This window comes from Anolis carolinensis, chromosome 1, assembly GCF_035594765.1.
Source record: "Anolis carolinensis isolate JA03-04 chromosome 1, rAnoCar3.1.pri, whole genome shotgun sequence".
In the NCBI taxonomy this organism is placed as follows: Eukaryota; Metazoa; Chordata; class Lepidosauria; order Squamata; family Dactyloidae; genus Anolis; species Anolis carolinensis.
The window spans coordinates 265,960,380-265,985,297 of NC_085841.1; the positions used below are offsets into that span (position 1 = coordinate 265,960,380).

Sequence of the window (24,918 nt, forward strand, 5' to 3'; positions counted from 1 at the left end):
TCTCCACATATAAGTATATCATAGGTGGGAGGAAGAAAGAATTAAAAATGTTTGCTGAATCTGTCAAATATTATTGAATTATAAGAGTATAGTGAATTCTGCAAGTCACAAGAATTTAGCAATGTTCATTACTTATCAAGCCATATGTATAAGAATTATAATCTGCTCCTAAAGAGTATAAATAAAGACTAGATGAATTTATAATACAGTCCTCTATTATTCAAAACAACTTATGCCATATCTAAATACAGTTTGGAAGGAACTGTCCTAAAGCAAGCATTCTCTGTACTAAGTTTAGATATTAATAAAAGTCTTCACCAGTTCCATGCTTTCAGAAAGGAAGGCAGGCAGGCAGGCAGGCAGGCAGGAAGGATTCCCCTGGTCTCCTTCCACACTTTTAAGCATAAAATATATCATTGCAGCATGGACTAGTATCAGGGAAAAATAAACCATTAGAAAGAAAGAATTGATGATATTCTGGCTGACAAAATGTTTTAACTATTAGTCTTTAATAGTAGGAATCAACTCCGCAAAGTTTGCCAAAAACAAGTTCTGTGCTTCAGAAACAGTTTCCCCAACTGGTAACAGGATTTCAACAGTTCTGTTTAACACCACAGAACTGGTGTTCTGAACAGAATTTAAGTAAGAAAATCTCCAGTTGAAAGGTAATTTTCCATTTTATGTCAATGGAAAAAAAATCCTGCAGGTACAATGGATAAGTACATTTTCTAGTCAGAAGCGTAACCCCTCATCTTAGTATTATGTTAAACTTTCCAGTTGAACATTACATGGAGTTTTCAACATGCTTCTGAATTTCATTCTCCATGTACAAGTTCTAAACAAACAGACTTATAAAACTCAAACTTTATGAACAAAACCTATTAAAGACACCACTGAAACAAAAAACAACAACAACCTACAGTCTAGTTCTGTACACCATCACTAGGAGGGAAAAGACATATTATGGGACTTACTCTAAAATGCACACAGGGTTGCAGATTTAGTTGAGTTCCTATCCTGCAAGAGCCGCAGCCAAGATATATGATGCAAATTTTATTGCCTTGTGTTAAAATCAGTAATACTTGAAACAAGGGGTAGTAAGTACAAGCATTCATGGCAGATAGGCAAGGAGAAAATTACACCCATGTTACTTCAATTTTTAAACAACAGAATATGCTGGATAAATCAATCAATTCAAGTTGTCATCTTCGCTGAAGCCCAGGCTAAATGTACCACAGTTATTTCAATAAGATCTTTTCTGAAACCTCTCCTATATGCTTTTGTCTGAGGATCAGTTTTGCATCTTTAAATTCAACGCTAGTTTTGCCACTGATTTCCACAAGGTTCATTCAGAAACAAAATGTTCCAGGATGAGATTGTGGCAAACACTCTCTCTCATCTCCTCACCCACCCATCAAGATGATATTTTGTAGAGGTTGTTACCTTAATACTTTGCCCACTGCCTGTAGGACCATTTTGCAGCTTAATCCAGTTTTGGGAGTTTGAGAAAGTACAGGTCTTTCGCCGCTGAGATTACAATGATCCCCAACCATGTTAGAGAGAGAGAAAGAGAGAGAGAGAGTGTGAGGAGAAGAGGGGAAATTGGGAACTGCCAGTACAGACTTGAGTCGCTTTACCAGATCTCTCTCCTTCCCTCCTAAAAAAAACGAGTCCAACTACATTCACAGAGTTTACACAGCTTACTTCACTCCAAGCCCTGCCTGCCCGCCTCCCTCCCTTTTTCCTTCAGCCAATGACAGAGCAGCAGAGGAAATAGGGGAAAAATTCGGCTGGAAAAGACAAACAGCTGCTCCTTTTTACAAACCCTAAGTAAAAGCCAAGGCTGAGGAGCCAATGCCAATAAGGAAGCATTTGAATTGGCCTTTTCAGACTGGCGCCAACTGTGCAACAGGACAAGAGAAGTAGTGTGAGGCACAAGCAAGCGTCTTTCAAGTGCCCTGTTTGCAGTGCAGTGTTACAGAGATACTATGCGGACAGAAACAAGGAGGAAGCTCTTTTACACTCAAATGCCAGTGATCTGTGGGATATTCAAGAACAAGGCAGAGCCCACATTTAGTGAATCTTCAGTTTATATACACACATTTAACCAGGACATGCTTATGTATTGATATCTGCTAAGTCTAACAGTATAGGGAATAATCAGTATGATCAAAACACACATTAAAGAAAATGGCCACTATTTCTGCTAATACCATTTGCAAATATTCCTTTCATGGGTTATATATCATATTTCTTCTATTCTAAGACACCATCAATTGCAAGATGCACCCTAATTTCAATATCACCGTCAGAATATATATGGAAGCACCATGATTCTAAAATGCACCCTATTTATCAAAATGTTTACATGGGTGAAAAAAGTGAGTCTCAGAATTCAAGAAAAACAGTAGATCCTCCAGATGTGCCTGAAAGAAATGTACTCTCTCACATAATACCCCATTTCACCCAGCCTCGAATCAAGTATGCTTTGTCTGACGTGATCCTTCATGGCATGACAAACCCAGTGTTGATGCCAAAGTTAATAAGTACGCTGAAATAAATCTAGTTTATTTTGGAAAGTGTTTTGCCTTTTCAGAGTCATGTCCAACCCATGCATAGAAAACATTCATCCAGAAGGTGTAGCACTATCTCTGACACATGCCAAATTCTCTGTACCACAAGGCGTCTATTAAGCACTTTACTGGATGCATGCTCAAGTAGGCATAGCATTCACCCTTCTCTAAACCGCTAATAATGCCAGTCAACATTGGCACACTATAAACCCTTGATTTAAGTGATGAGGGTAAACAAGTGGGTAAGGTGGTAGTTTGCATACAACACCATAATCCAGACAACACATTTTCTCCTGAAATACCATGGCTGCCTTTGTGGTAACATTTACGCTTATTGAACGATACTGCCTCTACAGTAGGGTTTCATTATACTGCTAATATGCAGGCAAAGTGATGATTTAATTACCACTACATTGCTCTGTTTCAAGCATATCAGATCTTTCAACAGAGGAAAGCTATAGAAAGTCTGAGAAAATTGGTTCTTCATAAACAGGGTTTGCTATGAAGAGTAGTTTTATGGTCCTACTAATACCAATAATATACATAGTCACTTTAAAAAATATGAAATAAGAAGGGACAAATAAGAGGAAACATTTCCCAGAATTCCTGACTGTTGGGCCAATCTGACTAGGACTTCTGGAAGCTAAAATCCAAAACACTTGGAAGACCGAAGTTTAGGAACTACTGTACTAAGCAAAGGGACTGTTGACTAAGCATTAAGATCTACAGGAGGAACATTGTGGAGGTGGAAGTAATCGTTAGCTTCACATGGACATGCTCAGGAGAATCAAAATCAGATATTCAAGGAAGACCTGAAAGCAAGAGTGCAACCATCTTGTTTCAACAACATGAAACTCAAATGCTGAAAAATTATCAGCCCCAAAAACTAGGGTATAGGGAAATCTTATTATATACACATTACAGCAAGCTTTCTATGCCGTTTACATGCAGCAGTACCCCATACAGCAAGCCCTTTGTTTAAATAGTTTCCCATTAATAATAAGGATCCATTAAACACAGGGAACATTTGTTAGAAAATATTAAGGCATAACATGGATAGAGTTTATAAAACCACTTTATTACTAACTGTTGCCAAATTAGCTATTTATTTGGCTCTTTCTGTGGTCATAAAAATAAAGTATTCAGTAGGCACTCCAGAGAATGCTAATATCAAGAGGTTTGGAGAAAACATGTTGTTTTAAGAAAACAACTCTAGCTCAAGAATTAAAAGGAGTGGAGTTAATTTTTTTTTATTAAAACTGAAGAACAACATTTAGACGACAAAGGTCTTCCCAGTTTGACTGCAGTGACTACTTAGGAAAAATTACAGAGTACTCGCACCGTGTCCTAACAAACAAATGCTTCAAAACTGTTAACTGCCCTTTCTGTTTGACTATGCACTTGTCTTGCTGCCCAAACAAGCCCACTAAATATTTTTGAAAATATTTTGAAACTGATGGGGAAAAACACTCTCACTAAACTTCTAATAAGGGCTTTGTTTTTAAAAAAATAGCTGCAGGCTTCAACTTGCAGCAAGCTAAAGCTAAAAATGTTTCACATGAACATATTGGGAAAGTTGTGTTTAACAATACATATCTGAAACTGTTGGAGACCACCTACTTTCAGGCTGCTATATCAGGCTTTTCTTAATTTAACTTCTCTCCTTCCTGATAGATTTCAGGTTAAAATTTCAAGTCATGATTCTGGAGATATGTCTTCCGTTTCCCATTTGATCAACTCTCACAATTCTCCATGTTCCAAAAGCCCGAAGTTCACACACATAGGGCTATTTGCAAGTTCTTCCAGTATCACGCCACATTTTGAAGCCTACCTGGCCATAACCAGAAATATAAGCTGCCAAAAGAAGTACGATTAAGGACAATTATGAAATGAATTCTTGAGTTTGTTTTCCACACTATTCTCCACCAAAAGCATATGAAACTTTGAGTAAGTACCTGAAAGTCAAGAGACAGAAACAAGATGACACAGAAATTCTGTATGGCCTGTAGAATCACTGGAGGGAATAGAGTGTATAAATTACTATGTATGTGCTTTTCTAATCCACTCTGCCCCATGATCTAAATAAAAAGTGGAATATTCTTGTTAGATAAAATCAGGTAGAATAAAATGCATTCTAACATAATGACACAGCAGTATTTTTCAGCCTCTGGCCCACTAGATGACTGAGATTTCAATTCACAGAATCCTTGTTCAGACGCCATGCCAGCTGGAACGTCTATCAATTAAAAACAAGTGCCACTGGAGAACCAAAGATTGAGAATCTAAAATTATCATACATTGAACCTTGGTTTAAGAAGCAAGACCAACCTATATTCAGGAGTATTCATGATTTTCTAATTTATAGTATAAGAACGGTGGAGTGACAGCATTCCTGCAATCTGTTTCCTACGTGCAGGAAAACCAGAAGACGATAAAAAGGTTTTATTCAAATGACATCTCAGCAAGCCTCAAATTTATTAGCTCAAATGTTTTTCTACATCCTTTTATCAAGGAAGATCCTGATCTTCAGGGGAGCCAACCTGAAACAGTTTTACCTAGTGACTGATGAAGACCACATTGCATCAAATAATTACAAGTTTAACTGTAGCACAAGTGTCTTTCAAAATGCTTACACTATATCCCTTTAATTGCTTAATTGTATTAAAAATGAAACCCAAAATGTTTTCCAGTTCAGTTAGTGCAGCATGTAGCCATTCTTGCCTACTGATGAAATAAAAGGAGACCAAACTTTAGCAAAAGGTATTTTTCACTAGAAGGCAATTCCAAGTTGCGTCAGTTTTGCTTCATCAACAATATCACTTGTTCCTTTTTTCTTTGCCTGTTTTTCTTTTCTGGGTAAATGAATATGTTGGTTTTAAACAAAAACAAAACAGCAGAAGGAAGTAAAACAATTCCTATTCCTAAGGCAAACTTTACTCACAAGAGAATATGGGATAAAGCAGTAAAACAAAAATCTGCTTCAACCAAGAATAAAAAATGTGGAAAGAACAGCAGACAGGCAGGGCCGGTCGGAGATAAATTTAAATATTAAGCGGGGGTGCTGAAAAGCGCCCCCCGCCGGCCCCGCCTCCTGCGCCCTGGCCCCGCCTCCCACCCAGCGTGCCCTGGCCCCGCCTCCCATGCTGCGTGGGAGGCGGGGCCAGGGCACGCTGGGTGGGAGGCGGGGCCAGGGTTGGCCCCGCCTCCCATGCTATTTGCCCTGGCCCTGCCTCCCATGCAGCGTGGGAGGCGCGGCCAGGGTTGGAAAGAGGGAGGCTTCGCCGCCCGGGGACGGGAGGAGGGGATCCCTCCTCCCCTTCCCGGGCGGCGAAAGAAGGAGGCTTCGCCACCCGGGGAGGAGAGGAGGGGATCCCTCCTCCCCTTCCCGGGCGGCGAAAGAAGGAGGCTTCGCCACCCGGGGAGGAGAGGAGGGGATCCCTCCTCCCCTTCCCAGGCGGCGAAAGAAGGAGGCTTCGCCACCCGGGGAGGAGAGGAGGGGATCCCTCCTCCCCTTCCCGGGCAGCGAAAGAGGGAGCCACAAGGCCAGGGCGCACTGGTCGGGCGGCGGGGCACCGTCAGAGAGGTGCCCCGCCTCCCGCCCAGCCTGACGGCGCCCCCCGGGACCTGCGCCCGAGGTGGCGGCGTCACTGGCCTCTATGGTGGGGCCGGCCCTGCAGACAGGTTAATCTGTTTCTCCATCAGTCTGACACATTCTTCCCACAACTTAAGTGAAAATGTTGGCTTGAGACAGTGCAGACAGAGGCTCTTGAGTTGTTGGTTACTTCCTTTCAGGACCTGCTCATTTAAGATACCGTTCCTTCATTTTCCTGTCTCCTCAGGTGAGTTTGATTAATGTTAGCATGCGATAATATTTGAAAACAATAATACTTTTAGTTACAAGATACTCTCTGTTTTTGGTCACCCATAAAGTTTACCACTTTGGTGTGAATACCATTTTAGTTCCAAATCATCTTTTAAAACATTTTCCTGCTCTACCTTTGAAACTGAACATTACTTTTTTTTTGAAAACACTCTTGTCTATTATAACCATTGATACACATTTCCCCCCTAAATCCCTATCTAATACAACCCAAGCTTCCTATAAAGAGTCTAAAGTTTCTAAAAATTTGGCTAAGAGGAGTCTCCAGAGTTCAGTTAATGCAATGTTGGCTGCCCATTTCACATAATGGAACCATTTCACTTCACCCTTTACAACACAAATACTGTTTTCAGAATAAAGTGTCAATATCAAAAACAAAATTGAGACAGAAAATGGCTGGTGGTCAGATATCTAACTTACGTGGAGGTTTATTGCATTTCCTCTGGGTGATATAACTGCACAGTTGTAGTCTCTGAAAGGCTGGGAAGTCATAGAATAGGAGCAAAACAGTCCTACATCCAAGCTGAGCTTTTGACGTTTCTCTGAGTACACATGGGAACCTTGCAAAGAAAATGTGAGAGGATATTCTCTCCCCCCCCCCCCCCCAAAAACACACACACACACACACACACCACACAATGAAAGAAAGAAATAGAAACAAAAAGATGAGGGATGCTTGAGGATTTCATCTGCCCCCCCCCCCCCCATTTTTAAGTAAAGCAGCCTTATTTGGACTTTGAGACTAGTATGTGGACTGGAATGCAGATATCCTTCAGATCACAACCTGCCCTGAATTTAGTGGGGCACCTTTGGGCCAAAAAATGTGCATTTTAGTACATTTTAGAGAATGTTTTCTGTTATTGTGAGCATGTGTGTACAAGCTTTTCAAATTTGCAGACTGATGTTAAACAAGATGAAAGAACTTACAATTAAACACATGCAAAACTGATAGACAGAAAACAGTCTGGTTATACCTAAGTAAAATAAATGCAAACACCAGGGAAGCATGCAAACACAAATGAATTCTAAGTACCTGCTGATCTTCCTTTTTATTTTATCAAGTGGTTACTGTATTAAAAGAAATACTACTGTAAAATAACTGAGACTCTGGCAAGTTAAAACAGATGCCAACTGGACCTTAGGGTTTGGTTGTAAACAATGGATTTTGAAGTACACATTTCAATGCATTTAGATATATAGTGGACTGAATGTGCCTTACAGCAAATCAACTCTGAACTGTCCCTTGATGCTAAGGTGACATAACTGAGGCTGTTGTACTGTGGACTTATCATGAGATGACATGATTCACTAGGAAAGATGATAATATCTGGTAAAATGGGACACAGAAAAAAGGCAACTTTACTAGAGGTGGGTTGATTCAATAAAGGACACTGTGTTCCTGAGTAGAACAGTTGTTGGCCAGGGCTTTTGAACATCCTTGGTACGGTTAACATAAAGAAACTTCAACTTGATGGCAAAAAAGCACATTCAGGATTCTTATAGGGTATAGTGAAATAATATGTCCATTGTGGGACTGAAAAATTGTGTACAAAAAGTGAATTTGCTGCATAGATTTAGATGGAAGGCAGTTGGAAATTGCTAAAATCTTGATGGAATTACTAATATTTCTCCTGTCTTGAATCCATATCCATCCATCTGCTTATTTCTTCACAACTACTTGAGTTGTTTTACCCACAACAGGCCTCTCAAAAATACTGTATTTCACAGAATCTAGGGTGCCAACAAAAGTAATGTACATCTTGTTTTTGAAGCTTCAACTTTGGAAAAACACTACCTTAGAATTTTGTTTTAAGAATTTCCTCTTTATATACAATACCTTGTTTTTGTTTCAATGTGGCTTTGTAGTACAATCTTTTCTGTGCAGTGAGGAGTGAGAGAAAACCTGTAAGTCATCTTGCCTGCATGTGCCTATTTTACTAAGCCCATGGGTTCATTGGAGAGGCAGCAAAAACAGTAAGCTCATCTCAGCCAGACCTTAAAGAGCCATCTATCTGAAACTGAAGACAAAAGAAGGCAGAAGTGTTTGGGGCTGGGAGCCTTCCTTCTCCTTTCTCGGTGATTAGATAGTTTAAAAAAAAACTAAGACAACAAATTCGAGGAATCATCAAATCTAAGACACACCCTATTTTGAAGCCCCCTCAAACAGGAAAAATGTGCCTTAAATTCTATGAAATACAGTAATAAATATGTTCTATGCACCGAGAGAACAAAACCTGCACAACTCTTTTATCCTGTTTGCACTTTCTATGCTAGAGAAGGATGGCTCCATATCCTCAAAGTAAAACCTGTTTGGACAGTCTACCTGTGTCGGCATGTCTGCAAAGCAAGCAGAAAGCTCCAGAAAAGCTTTAAGAGTCTTATCCAATGACCTACTTAGCGCACACACATGCCAGAAAGGTTAGTTGTACACAGCAGATAATTTGGAAGTGCTCAGGCTTCTAATTGCAGGACCCACAATTGACATTCAATTGAACCCCTCAAAACTGTGACTTGAATATCAACAGAAGCCACATTCATTTGTTGAATGGTAAGTCAATAAGTATGTAAATCTCATTCATTCAATGAGTCTACTCTATTTGGGAATAAACACAGGATTCAGGTATGTGTTTTCTTAAATGTATCCATACATAGGAAGTCAATCTTACTATTGCTTTATTAAAAGGAGATGAAACCTTCTTTGGAGAACTGGTGTAAACACAGACAGACCGACAGACAGACAAAAGGATAATTTCCTGGAAGACATCTCATAAGTATGTTTCATTTTGAGCTGTATATGGAATATGTTTGGGTAACAGTAATAATTTTAGACAGGGAAGAATAAGTATTTGGTATTAAAAACTGAAACTGGTAGTTAACACACAACAATTCATTAAAAAGTTAATTGTATTTAGCAATTAGCAAAATATGTCCAAACGTGTCTTAAAGTCATTTAAAAATACTGCAAATCTCTGCTCTTTGAAAGTTAATACAAAAATATAACTATTGTCACAAGAATCTATTTTCTTACATATGGACATTCTTCAGCCTTCACTTCCAGACACTTGCTGCTATAAATGGCTATTCCAAAAGGTCAACCATTTTCTTGAACCTCTTGCTGAAATTCTACAAAATCTCTCCAACACTCACCAGCTTGTTGAAAAAGATATGTATTAAGGTAGCAATATCTATTAAATGCTGTGTATATATCCACACTGGAAAATCTCTTTGTTAATTTTTTATTCCTCCATATTTCATAGTTTGGAAACACATTAGTCCTGACTGTCACATCACTGAATGATGAGATCATACTCCAGTAACTTATAGATTCTCATGAAGCATTCCAGTATTTGTGTCCAGACATCTGACTATATTTAGATTTGCCACATTTTTGACTCCATTCTATTATTTTTGCCAAGATGCTCAGATTGGTGTTTGCTTGCTAACACATGTATGATTTGCACAGTTCAGCATACATGATTATTGAGATCTCCCTGAGTCTGTCTATCTACTGTACTGATAATAAAAGAGTTAATGGATGCCAGACAGCACTTCAAATCTGATAGTGAGGAATTCATGTGGATATATTAACTTAACATTGACAGTATGCCTTTGTGTACTTAGCACTTCCTCCACAGATATCTCTGTGGTCCTATTCAGAAATCATTGTTTCATCAGAATGACAATAGACCTTTAAAAACATCCATCTTTCTTTGCTTATAAACTGAAACTACAGATTGCGTATACCTTATCTTAAGTGCCTTGGACCGAAACAGTCCCATATGTTGGTTTTTTTGGGGTAGGGGGATTCTGGAATAATTGCATATACCCATCTTTTGGAGACAGAACCCACATTTAAATATGAAATTCATTTATTCTTCATATATACCGTGTTTCCCCGAAAATAAGACATTGTCTTATATTAATTTTTGCTCCCAAAGATGTGCTAGGTCTTATTTTCAGGGGATGTCTTATTTTTCCATGAAGAAGAATTCACATTCATTGTTGAACAAAAAAATTGAACATTTATTATGTACTGTACAGTAGTTGTCATCACAAACCAGCATAACCAGACAAATTGTGAATCCTATCAAAAATTTTCTTGTTAATACCATTATTTCTATGTACAACAATCTATGGTATGTACATTTACCGATCCTGCACGCTCTGGTGTTCTGTTCAGCAGGCATGCTTCCAAACAAAAACTTTGCTAGGTCTTACTTTTGGGGGAGGCCTTATATTTATTGATTCAGCAAAACCTCTACTAGGTCTTATTTTCTGGGGATGTCTTATTTTAGGGGAAACAGGGTACAACAGGGACAAATGCAAGATACTTCACTTTGGCAGAAAAAATGAAATGCAAAGATACAGAATGGGGGGACGATGCCTGGCTCGACAGCAGTACATGTGAAAAAGATCTTGGAGTCCTCGTAGACAACAAGTTAAACATGAGCCTACAATGTGATGCGGCGGCGAAAAAAGCCAATGGGATTCTGGCCTGCATAAATAGGGGTATAGCGTCTAGATCCAGGGAAGTCATGCTACCCCTCTATTCTGCCTTGGTCAGGCCACACCTGGAATACTGTGTCCAATTTTGGGCACCACAGTTGAATGGAGATGTTGACAAGCTGGAAAGCGTCCAGAGGAGGGCGACTAAAATGATCAAGGGTCTGGAGAACGAGCCCTATGAGGAGTGGCTTTAAAAGCTGGCTATGTTTAGCCTGCAAAAGAGAAGGCTGAGAGGAGACATGATAGCCATATACAAATATGTGAGGGGAAGTCATAGGGAGGAGGGAGCAAGCTTGTTTGCTGCTGCCCTGGAGACTAGGACGCGGAACAATGGCTTCAAACTACAGGAAAGGAGATTCCACCTGAACATCAGGAAGAACTTCCTGACTGTGAGAGCTGTTCGGCAGTGGAACTCTCTGCCCCGGACTGTGGTGGAGGCTCCTTCTTTGGAGGCTTTTAAGCAGAGGCTGGATGGCCATCTGTCAGGGGTGCTTTGAATGAGATTTTCCTGCTTCTTGCAGGGAGTTGGACTGGATGGCCCATGAGGTCTTTTCCAACTCTACGATTCTATGATTCTATGATACCTTATATACATAGCCTTCAGGTAATTTCGTACACAATTTTAAAATAATTTTGTGCATGAAACAAATTTTGTGTAGATTGGAATATCAGAAAGCAAAGGTTGCACTAGTTCAGTCACCCATGTGGACAATTTTGGAGTGCTTCAGAGTTCTGGATCAGGAATACTCAACCTGTAAATACTTTTTTTGAAGCTCATATTCTCATTTCATCAGTGAAACTGCAATTTACTTTTAGACTACCAGTCTATTTTTAGATGCTACATTCAATAGATTAACATATTTTTTTTATTTCAATGCATTAGTAGGGAACTGTAAGAAGTAAGATGAACCTGTGAATATAACAGTTGGTTTCTGTATTATAGTTATAACACTAGAGTTATGAATCCACAATATGAAAAAGCCTCAGTCATAATGGAATTACATAACTGATTGACTGATGCAAGCTACAGGAGAATGCTGGGTATGAAGGTAGCTTGGGAGTTTGATCTACACATGTTTTATCATCTCCGATTAGCGTTCCCTTTCTGTGTAATATGTAAAAATGCTTTTAAGGTAGTTAACTTTATCTGTTATCTTGAGTTTACAACTTTAACAAAGTGCACTTTAGCTACTCTATTACTCAACTTCGCTGTTTTTAATTCCGTGTCTTATTAAGTGTGTTTTTATTTTCATAGGTTAATGTTTAAATTTTTATAATTGGTGTATGTTTTTGTTTACTGATGTATTATTTATTGTCACTGTTTTATCTGATACTATCTGTGAGCCGCCCCGAGTCCCCTTCGGGGGAGATTGAGGCAGGGTATAAATAAACAACTATTTATTATTATTATTATTATTATTATTATTATTATTATTATTATTATTATTATTATTAACTGTTTCCATCTATGTCACTCATGTGCAGGAGAAACTATGAGAACAGAGGTTCCTTCATACATATATGGAGAGCAATAAACTATATATTTAGCAAGTTGTAATTGTATCTCTTATAACAGAAATCTACAGCATGGCAATATCATTTTTAAATTTCTTCAACTGAGTATTTTGGTTTCCAGGCGTTGTTCAGTTTCCTGCCATCATCTGAGCTAAAAACTGAACCTAGATTACAGTCTGCAAACCACAAATTGCCTTTGGCCACATTTTCATTCTTCTCCATGTTGGTCTCAGGATGGCAAGCTCAAAAATGCATGTGGGGTGGGTGTTATAAAGAATAACATTCTGGTTTAATTGGATGCATTATTATAGTGTAGCTATTTGAAACCGGCAAAACTCAGGAACAAAAATTATAATGTATAAACTTTAGCTAGTAATGCTGCTAGGTGACAGCTTCGGTCTGTTGCTAAGACAGTCCCTTGGAATTCAGCTAAACCACAGGTCAAGACATCAGCAAACTATTCTTCCTGTGTATTCCAATCAATTGGAACCAGACTACACAGAAGTAAGACAACAGTCATCAGCATGATATGTTTGCATTGACTTACCCCTCACAAAAGGCAGTGTGGAATTCTCCTGTTCATTAGTTTTGTCAGTCATGTTTATTTTTCTCCTTTCATCCAATTTTCCATTTGTAACTCAGTTTTCTGTGACCAATGTGCATTTTTGGTCCACTCAATTAGAGAGTGGCATTGAATGTTTGCCATTTATATGTATGTTAACCGCCCAGAGTCCCTCTGGGGAGAGAGGGCAGTCTAGAAATAAAGTTTTATTATATTATTATTTATTATTCTAATGGAAAAAAATCTCATTAGGAATTTATAGGTCCTCAAATGCATTTCTATGGGATGTTAGGAATTGACATTAGATCATTCAAAGGCATCCAGAGATATCTGCAGTTTCATGTAACCGTAGTTCAGCTGAGAATGTATTGCCTTCAGTTACGGGATCTTTATGTACCGTATATACTCGAGTATAAGCCGACCCAAATATAAGCCGAGGCACCCAATTTTACCACAAAAAACTGGGATAACTTATTGACTCGAGTATAAGCCGAAGGTGGGAAATGCAGCAGCTACGGGTAAATTTCAAAATAAAATTAGATATCAATAAAATTTCATTAATCGAGGCATCAGTAGGTTAAATGTTTTTGAATATTTACTGTATTTCAAAGAAAAACAATAATCTAGCTCTATAAGTGGAAAAGTAGGGGCAACAAAAACAATATGGTATTAACAATAACCTAATAATAATAATAATAATAATAATAATAATAATAATAATAATAATAATAAAAACTTCATTTGGATCCCACCCTATCTCCCCATGGGGACTCAGGCCGGCTTCCAACATAGTAACAGGCAAACATTCAATGCTTATATAAACAATGCAGAGCTAGATATACTGTAGATTTATAATTATAGATACTAATTTCACATATGCATTTCCCCCTGAAACGTTTGCAAATCCCTGTGTGTGTGTGTGTGTGTGTGTGTGTGCATGTGCATTTCCCCTACAATATTTGCAAGCCCTGTATATATAAACAAGTTCTCACCAACATCACCATACAACGCCACAGCAACGCGTGGCCGGGCACAGCTAGTAATATTAATATAAATATATATCCTATCTATGACGACTTTTAGAGACACCTCGCATATATTGTTATATATATATATATATATATATATATATATATATATATATGTGTGTGTGTGTGTGTGTGTGTGTGTGTGTGTGTGTGTGTGTGTGTGCATGTGTGTGTGTGTATAATTTTGTAATTCAAGGTACATTTAGCTACAATATCCAATTTCTCCTATCTATTGTGACTTTTGGGGACACCCTGTACATATTATTATTATTATATTTTCAATATACAGTATATACACTTTCGTAAAGGAATATTTTGTAATTCAAGGTACATTTCGCTACAATTTCCCATTTCTCCTATGTATGGTGAATTTTGGGGGCACTCTGTACATATTGTCATACTATATTTTGTAATTTGGGAGCATCCTGTATAGACTATTATATTATACAGTACATAAACACATCTATTATAATAAATATAGCTGTGCCCGGCCACGCGTTGCTGTGACATTGTCTGGTGGTGTTGGTGCGAACTTGTTGAGGTAGTGATGGTATTGAATGTCTGTTGTATGGTTGTCTTTATGTTTAATATGCATTTGGTTGTTTGTGTACTGTGAAAGTGGTGAGGGTAGAGGGGGTCTACGTCCCTGTGTTTTTGTAGTCAATGTTTTAAATTCATTGTGATATTTTGGTGCTAAATTTGTAAATACAGTAATTACAACATAGCATTACTGAGTATTGAACTACTTTTTCTGTCAAATTTGTTGTATAACATGAAGTTTGGTGCTTAATTTGTATAATCATTACCTAATTTGATGTTTAATCAGCTTTTCCTGAACCCCTTCTTATTATCCAACATATTCACTTATCCAACGTTCTGCCAGCCTGTTTATGTTGGATAAGTGAGACTCTACTGTATATTTATCTTATATTATCTGTTTAGAATTTGATTATATGAGGCCCCTTCTACACAGCTGTATAAAATGCACACTGAAGTGAATTATCTGGCAGTGTGGACTCAAGATAATTCAGTGCCAAGCAGATGATATAAGATTATAAATGGGTAATATAGGTGTGTGGAAGGGCCTTGAGTCTACACTGCCATATAATCCAGTTAAAATCAGATAATCTGTGGAAAAGGCCTAAGTGAGGCCGAATTGTGCCTGTCCCCTGGGCTGAGTAGGTTGCTAGGAGACCAAGTGGGTGGACCTTAGCCCTCTAACTGGCAGCAATTGGATAAAAACAATTATTCCTGTCCCTCTAATTAGGACTTTATTTTTCTTTTGTTTTTGTTGTATCAACCTAGAGCCGTGGATGATGGGTTGTGTTGTCAAATTTCGAGGTTGGGGGCCTGTAGTTTTGTTGTTTTTTCCGATGCCCTGATTCCATCACTCTTTTATATATATATATATAGAAGAATTCATATCTATCTAGGCATGTCTCTATATATTTGTGTGTTCATTTCCCCGCTGTAATATTTGCAAGCCCTATAATAATAATAATAATAATAATAATAATAATAATAATAATAATAATAACAAAAACTTTATTTATATCCCGCCACCATCTCCCCAACGGGGACTCGGGGCGGCTTACATGGGGCCATGCCCAGAACAGTACAATATAGCAAAATATAAAAACAACGTATCATAATACAATTAAACAATACAATAAATAATCATGTACAGTGCAACACAAAATCAAAAAAACAACCAAAAAAAACAACAATATAACAGGGCAGGCCGCATGAGACACTTAGTTAAAACTTGGGGTGAGAAAAGGATAAGAATACAACCACGGGGAACAGGGACATAAGATAGAAAAACAATCTAGAGGATAGATGTTGGGGGGAGTAACAAAAGAAGTGTGTAATAGTTACTCTCCGAAAGCACATCGGAAAAGCCAGGTTTTTAAATCTTTCCTGAAGGCTAAAAGAGTGGGGGCTTGCCTGATTTCGATGGGCAGTGAGTTCCACAAACGGGGGGCCACAGCAGAAAAGGCCCTCTCTCTTGTTCCCACAAGGCGGGTCTGGGATACAGGCAGTGGCGACAGGAGGGCCTCTCCTGATGATCGAAGAGATTGGGCAGGTTTATGGTAGGAGATACGGTCACGAAGGTAGGTGGGTCCCAAACCGTTTAGGGCTTTATAAATGATGGTCTGCACCTTGAATTGGGATTGGAAAGTGAACGGCAGCCAGTGGAGCTCCTTAAACAGGGGAGTAGATCTCTCCCTGTAACTCGCCCCCGTTATTAATCTGGCAGCCGAGCGTTGGACCAGTTGTAATTTCCGAGCCGTCTTCAAGGGAAGCCCCACGTAGAGCGCATTACAGTAGTCCAGTCTAGAGGTAACTAGGGCATGGACCACCGTGGTCAAGTCAGACTTCACGAGGTATGGTCGCAGTTGGCGCACAAGTTTGAGTTGTGCGAAAGCCCTCCCGGCCACCGCCGACACCTGCGCCTCAAGCGTCAACGCTGAATCCAGGAGGACCCCCAAACTGTGGACCTGTGATTTCAGGGGGAGTGCAACCCTGTCCAGCACAGGTTGCCACCCGATACCCCGATCAGACGAGCGACTGACCAGGAGAGCCTCTGTCTTGTCAGGATTGATCCTCAGCTTGTTCCTCCTCTTCCAGTCCGCCACAGCGGCCAGGCACTGGTTCAGCATCCGAGGGGCTTCCTTGGATTCAGATGGAAACGAGTAGTGGATTTACGTGTCATCCGCGTAGAGATGGCAACGCCCTCCAAAACTCCGGATGTCCTCTCCCAGCGGTTTCATGTAGATGTTAAATAGCATGGGGGATAAGATAGACCCTTGCGGGACCCCACAGGTCAATGGCCAGGGGTCCGAGCAGGTATCCCCCAGCTTCACCATCTGGGAACGGCCCTCCAGGAAGGACCGAAGCCACAGCAAAACCGTGCCACCGAGTCCCATCCCGGCGAGCCTCCCCAGAAGGATACCATGGTCGATGGTATCGAAAGCCGCTGAGATGTCCAAGAGAACCAGCAGGGTCACACTCCCCCTGTCCAGCTCCCTGCGGAGGTCATCCACCAAGGCGACCAAAGCTGTCTCGGTGCTGTACCCAGGCCTGAAGCCAGACTGCGAGCGGTCCAGAAAATCAGTGTCATCGAGGAACTCCTGGAGCTGTGTGGCAACCACCCGCTCCAGAACCTTGCCCAAAAATGGGAGATTGGAAATTGGTCTGTAGTTGTTACATTCAGATGGGTCTAACGAGGTCTTTTTTAATAACGGTTTTACTACCGCCTGCTTAAAGCAGGATGGAACTGACCCCTGAACCAGGGAGGCATTTATAATAGCCACAAACCAATCCAACAACCCATCTTTGGCCAGCTTAACCAGCCAAGAAGGACAAGGATCCAGAGCGCAAGTGGTCGCCCTCACAGACCCAAGAATCCCCTCCACGTCATCAGGAAGGACAAGCCGGAAAGAATCCCATAAGATCGAACAGACAGGTACCTCGGTTACCTCCGCTGGAACTACAGTTAAGCTGGAGTCCAACTCACGACGTATCTGAGCAACTTTGCCTGCAAAATGGTGCGCGAAATCGCTGCACCGAGTTGCCAAGTCATCAGGAAGCCCCTGGGTCTCAGGAGGCCGCAGGAGCTCCCCAACAACTCGGAACAACTCCGATGGCCTGTTGGCTGCAGGCACTATGCGGGCAGTCGTGAAAGCTTTCCTGGCTGCTCGCAGAGCCACGGAGTAAGCCTTAATAGCGGCTTTAGCCCATGCTTGGTTAGAAACATCCTGAGATTTCCTCCAGATGCACTCTAGTCCCCTCCTCGCACGCTTCATCACAGCCAGCTCCTCAGTGAACCAAGGAGTCGATGTGACTCTACGCAGCGAAAGGGGACGTTCGGGAGCAATCGTGTCAAGTGCCCTTGCCAACTCGCTGTTATAACGATCAGCCAGGATATCAACAGGATTGCCAGTCTCCAGAACAGGAAGATCCCCAAGAGACCTCAGGAGTCCATCCGGATCCATCAGCCTCCTGGGGCGGACCATCTTAATGGGTCCACCACCCCTGCGGAGGTTAGAAGCCACGGCGAAACTTAAACAGATCAGATGATGGTCAGACCATGACAATGGAAGAATATTTTGCTCTTCCACTATGACTGTCCCACCGTCCACAATAAAAACCAGGTCCAACGTGTGTCCCGCCTGATGTGTGGGCCCAGATATAACTTGAGTCAGCCCCATGGTCGTCATGGCAACCATGAAATCCTGAGCTGCACCTGTCAAAGTGGTCTCGGCATGAATGTTAAAGTCCCCCAAAACTATGAGTTGTTGGGAGACCAAGGCCGAATTGGAGACCACTTCTGCTAGCTCGGACAGAGAGACTGCTGGGTCGCGGGGTGGACGGTACACCAGCAGAATCCCCAAGCTGTCTCGGGTTCCCACCTTCAGGAAGACACACTCAAACCTCGAAGACTGCGGAACGGCGCATCTGATCAGGGCGATGGACTGCCGAAAGATCACTGCGACTCCTCCTCCCCGCCACCCAACCCTGGCCTGCTGATGCACCCCGAAACCCGGTGGGCATAGCTGGGTGAGATTCACACCACCCAGCTCGTCCAACCACGTCTCGGTGATGCAAGCCAGATCTGCTCCCTCATCCAGGATCAAATCCTGGATGACAGCTGTTTTACCGTTTATGGATCTGGCGTTCAAAAGCAAGACCTTAAGGCTGGGGGGTCTGTCCTGAAGACTACCACACCTATTCCTCTCCAGGGTCACAAGAACTCTGTTGCGCTTCTCCCTGGGACGCAGGTGACCGTTCTTCCTCCTCCCCCACACCACCTCTATAGAGTTCCACCCGTGAGAACCCGCTTCCCCCTGGTGGGTTGGCTGATTGAAGTTGTCATGTAAGGGGGATAGTCAGCTGTCCTGAGAAGGAAAGCCTCCGAATGGGCTTGTTCGTTTAAGGAAGGAGCCTATCTCCACTGGTGGGAGAGAAAAGGAGTCATCTGACCTGGCATCTTCTAACGTGGGAATGGGACTAAATAAAAAAGAAGACTGAGGGCAGGATTGAGGGGTAGGACCGGCATGACTTGACATTGAGGAGTCTTGTATATCAAAGTTCAGCCCGACGACCAAGGGGCGAATCAATGGGTCTACTAATACCCTTCTAAGAGTGATGCCCCACTGTTGTAATTTGGGCCCACGCAAAAACAATTCCTCTATTAACATTCTGTCTTCCAGTCCAATAAGAAGACACAAGGAGCGGTTACAGGATTGGTAATCTCTACAAAGCCAGTCAATAGTCTTGATCTTCACTTCCGACCAGCTTACAGATAGAATTTGCGATAGAGATAACTGGACCGCTCGCTTAGATGTCCATCTGCCTCTGTTCAATAATGGGTCTGAAACTTCTACTGCCACCCTATTAGTTCGTAACAGATGTTGGGAATTGCAGGAAGTGTCCAGAGATTGTCCAAACAGTTCAACGAATGACGTATTGTTTGTCCTCTGTACGACTCTATTGTTCTCTTTCCAACCTTCCCTCCCCCGTCCCTCTCCCCTCGATAAAAACCCATCCCCCTCCCTAGCCACTTCATGATCTGACCTATTGACTACCTTCTGCTCCTCTAGCCTCTTCCTTCCCTGGCCTTTCAGAGCGCTTAATTCCTCATCAATATCAATGAAACTGGCTGGTACAGTTGTTATAATGTCAATAGGAGAAGGATTTTTCACAATCAGGGAAATTCCTTTAAAAAGATGGTCAATTTTCTTGTTCAGTATCTCCAACTGATGCAAAACTGTACTGAACGATTTTCCCAAAAGGTCACATAAGTGAGAAAGATCGTTTTTCCTCGGAGTTTCCTGCGAACACATTTCCTATTATCTTCTCCGGAACCTTCCTATAGTAAACCACTCTAGTCTTTCAAAATTCACACCCCGTTCCTACTGTCTCTTTCCGTCAGCCTTTCATTCAACAATATATCAACCAACATTCACAGACCATCGTTCACATTCTAAAACCATCAATTTACCAATCAATTAAACTCCAGGTACTCTCAAATCCTATGTGATCTCTTCCTATGACCTTAATACCAGACTCACAAACCCCTTCCTACCACAGACACATCTGTCTCCCCTGGAAAAAGTTAAAATTTTCTCACTCCCACCTTTGATACACGCACACACACACCAAAGGGGGGGAAAAAAGTCTATTCACTTACACAATTAAATAACAAAATTTTTAAAAGGGATGGGAGCCAAAACAAAAATGGAGAAAAGCCACGTGGCAGTAGCACCGATTAGTTTAGTAAGGACAGTTTTTTAGTCAGGAACCATAGTTCGGTGTAGGCCGTCTCCCGAGAAGTGTCCAGAAGCAGGTGTTTTTAAGGGCTTCCTCCACTCTCTTCCTTTCCTCCTTACCCCAGAGTAGCAGGGCCAGAGGTGGGCCAGCAGGACTCCCTTCTCCTGTGCTGGCAGGCAGCAGATAGAAACAGCCTATATATAGGTAGGTAAGAATATATTCAAATCTATCCAGACATCTCTCTTTATATAGATATTTACAGAAACTAGCAAACATATGAGGGTAAATTCATATATAAAAATAATGTGTATGTATGGATACAGGTACATGGATCTACATGAATAAAGGATCTGCAAAGACCTGCAAACATATGAGGGGAAATCTATATATAAAATTAATGTATATAGATAGATACACATATAAAGGTACATACAGATGGCAAAAGCTTGCAAGGGGTTAATGCCTATATATCTGTAGGAGAGTTTAACAAATATTTCAGGGGGAAATGCTTTCATAAGATTAATGAATATATATTTTTCTTCCTGACTTGCAAGGGTGTCTTTCTCTTTTCAAAACATTCCCTTGATTAAGAGCAAGGGAGGCTTTGCAAAAGAAAACACACTGATAAGAGAGAAGAAAGAAATAGATCACCTATTGTAAGCAACAGCCTGCAGGCTCTGTTGCTGGCCTTGACCTTGACCTGATTATAGGGGGGGGGGAGGCTTTTTCAGCTCATAAATAAGGGCTGAAAAACTCGGCTTATCTTCAAGTATATATGGTAAGTGTTGAAACTTAACATCTAAACAACAGAATAAGGGAAAATTATGCCAATTCCTCTGTGAAACGTTATGTCAGAAATATGATGACCAGTGGAGCAAATATAACTGCTGCTATCTAAGTTTTTTAAGTAGTCCTTGAAAAAAATATGCCTTTAGTATTTTCAAATGCATTTAGTACAAGAGTGCACAAAACGCAACTCAAGATCATAAAAGCATGAACAGAACATGTGTGGTCATTGCTTTCTGTGCTCAGAAAAGTAATTACAAATCTTAACCCCTCCCTTCTCTAGAAAAAAGGAAATGGCAGACAGGACTAAAATCATTCTCACAAAGATAAATGTCAAGGGAAGGGTGAAATCTGGCAAGACTATTTGTTCAAGGACAGTGGAAAGTGGAAGGTTTGCTGGATTTTCTGATAGTCACTTCCATTACTGTAGAGACTATCTTGTTAAACTTCAAGGAATTACATTGCTAAATTCCAAAGATTCAGGAATGTACTATTAAAACATCAGAATATTTACAAGGTAGTAAACCATTCTGCAAGAGGTATTTCCATCAATGATATAAACACAGCAAATTACCTGACTTATAGCATTTTAGTACTGAATATATTATCTTTCAAGAGATTATGCAAACTGATTTGAAAACTTGTTACAGTGCACACATGCTAAAATGTTGATCAGGACCAAATCATTTTCTAATTACAAACCCATCTTTGTGTTTCAATGTCAAACAAATGCAAATTCAGACCCCAAAAGTGTAGAATTCCATAAGACGTACGAATTATGCCAATTTAACCAAATATGCATTTTTGTTTATACCATCCCATCACAGCACTCAGCATCCTTCATGATAATTTTATCCAGCCAAGAATACCATGAGTCAAAGCAGACAGCAATTAATTTTTTTTTAGAAATGCCTATATCACACGGGTTATATGTGAATCCACTGCAAGACCACATCTTAACTTAACGACTCAGATATTCAATATATCTACTCTATATAGAAATGACAGCTGGATTTAGTCATCCCCCTTTTCCTTTATATACTCAGCTTGAAAATAAGATGTAAATATTTGTCAATTGGTCTCTCACTTGACATGCCCTAGAGAAAACTACTACGCAATTTAGGATTATTGTGTTGCCAATTCAAGATGGCATCGCTTAGGAGCCAGATGGGGTTTAGACTGTTGTTTTTTGTTAGAACACTGCACTACCATGAATTGCCCATTGGGCTTTTTTTTGTATGCTGAAGAGTATGGTAATTTATTTATTTAAAAATAAGAGGTGGTAGTTTTATTAAACACATAGGTACCAGAAAATAATGCTTAGCTATAAATACAATTCAAGCTCAAGGTATTTAAGAGGCTTGTTTAAAAAACCATACTTTACGCTGTAGAACAGTTTCTCAATTTTATCTTTGTGTTGTCTTTGGAACAAAAATTCTGCAAATATGTGTCACTTTTCGAGCACATTCAGATCATTCTGAAGGGCCCTTCTACATTTTAATTAATACAGTTACATGTGACGACAACACCAGAAACATGTTTTTAGCTAGAAAAGCACCTCAGTGGCTCATTTGGATGGAATGCTAAGCCATAGCATCATGTTATCAAAACCAGTAGTAGCAAGTCTCACACTTGCATTCTGCAATCATTCCGCCACTTTTTCTTCCATTTTAGATTAACTGCAGCTTTCTATGTCATGTGAATTAGCAATCTGTGGTTAATCTTAATTATAGTTGATGAAAACAAATAAGTGAGAATGCCTGTCTACCATAACACTACATACTTTTATAGCAAAGTTCTACAGTTTGATAATCATCTAAATCCAATCATTAGTCTAAACTAAATTAATCCCACTCCTTGATAACCATATCAATAGAAACATGCTATGTCCATAACTTGTGTAAATTCCTTGATTCAAAAGGTCTGCTTTGGTTGGGACTAACATGAAATCTATATAAGAGTTGATTTACCAAGTTCCCACTGATACAACAGAACTACTCTTGCTTTGACTAATAAGGGAATTCAAGAAACGGGTATTGTTTAAAACTGTTGTACACACATTCACAAATACACAATTTTTAAAAAGGTCTTTGAGATTAGTAAGGCTGAGAAGTCACTGTACTTTATACTTTCTAAGCAGAACATAAACAAACCAAGGATAGCTTGTGTCCGCTTGAATTTTCAAAACCTCTTATCCATGAAGTCCTTCAAACACCTTGCAGTGATGCTACTATGCAAAAGAACTTATTCAAACATCATCTAATGGAGTGGTTCTCAATCTGTGGGTCCCCAAGTGATTTGGCCTACAGTTCCCAGAAACTCCAGCCAGTTTACCAGCTGTTAGGATTTCTGGAAGTTGAAGGCCAAAACATCTGGGGACCCACAGGTTGAGAACCACTAATCTAATGTAGCACAGGGAATTTTGATGCAAGTGACTTGCAAAACATAGAGAACTCTAGATCCTAGTTTATAATCTGTACACTGCTAGAATTAAGCTTTTCGGATCAAAAATAACTACAGGTTCATGAAACAGTAAGACTACTGTTGCTTACATTTACATACATACATATTGAAATGATAGTATATAACATACATTATTTACAATAGTAATGGTTCAAAAAGATGCAGAGACTTTGATGCATTATATCTTCCAGTCAATTTTACTGCTACCGTGTTTCCCCGAAAATAAGGCAGTGTCTTATATTAATTTTTGCTCCCAAAGATGTGCTAGGTCTTATTTTCAGGGGATGTCTTATTTTTCCATGAAGAAGAATTCACATTTATTGTTGAACAAAAAAAAATGAACATTTATTATATACTGTGCAGTAGTTGTCATCACAAACCAGCATAACCAGACAAACTGTGAATACTATCAAGAATTTGTTACTAGCAATATTTCCATATACAACACTCTATGGTATATACATATACCGATCCTGCATACTCTGGTGTTCTGTTCATTGGGCATGCTTCCAAACAAAAACTTTGCTAGGTCTTACTTTCAGGGGAGGCCTTATATTTAGCAATTCAGCAAAACCTCTACTAGATCTTATTTTCTGGGGATGTCTTATTTTAGGGGAAACAGGGTAGCAACCCTAAAATGAACCTAAGAAGGGGTTTTCTGGGCAGGATTTGTGCAGGGGAGGCTTGGCCTTGCCTTTCTCTGATGCTGAGACAATTTGACTTGTTCAAAGTCACCCGTTGAGTTTCAACTGCTGAGTAGGGATTTGAATACAATAGTCTCAAAATGTAGTTCAGAGCTTTCCAACTTGTGTGTCGTGACACATTAGTTGCTGGCTGCAGTGTGTAGGTGTGCTGCACAAACATAATCAGAAACCGCTGAGTCTATGACATAAAAAAATATAAATCATGCATTTAATATATATATATATAAATTATTAGAGGTTTTCATATGTTGTATCCCCATAGGTAAAAGTAAAGGTTTTCCCCTGACATTAAGTCTAGTCGTTCCGACTCTGGGGGTTGGTGCTTATCTTCATTTTTAAGCCAAAAAGCCAGCGTTGTCCATAGACACTTTCATGGTCATGTGGCTGGCATGACCTTCCCGCCAGAGCAGTACCTATTGATCTACTCACATTTGCATGTTTTCATACTGCTAGGTTGGCAGAAGCTGGGGATAACAGCAGGTGCTCACTCTGCTTCTGGGATTCGAATCTGTGACCTTTTGGTCTGCAAGTTCAGCAGCTCAGCGCTTCAATACGCTGCGCCACCGCCCATACATTTCATTATTACAATTCATGTCTGTATCACTATATCTTACAAGGGGTTGGT

The 24,918-nt window shown here is 40.2% G+C and overlaps 1 protein-coding gene across 3 annotated transcripts in view; it reads right to left on the reverse strand.

Annotated features, from left to right (window-relative positions):
- The window catches only part of mob2 (MOB kinase activator 2), a 140,679-nt gene that overhangs the window by 31,060 nt on the left and 84,701 nt on the right, over positions 1–24,918 (reverse strand). The window contains exon 1 of one of the 3 annotated variants that reach the window (XM_003214769.4): positions 1,444–1,706. The exons of the other annotated variants lie outside the window; for them this stretch is intronic. Within the exon in view, the coding sequence (XP_003214817.2) occupies positions 1,444–1,553 (110 nt within the window). The 5' untranslated portion in view covers positions 1,554–1,706. Of the gene's footprint in view, positions 1–1,443; positions 1,707–24,918 lie in introns of those variants that run through there. 3 annotated transcript variants of the gene reach the window in all.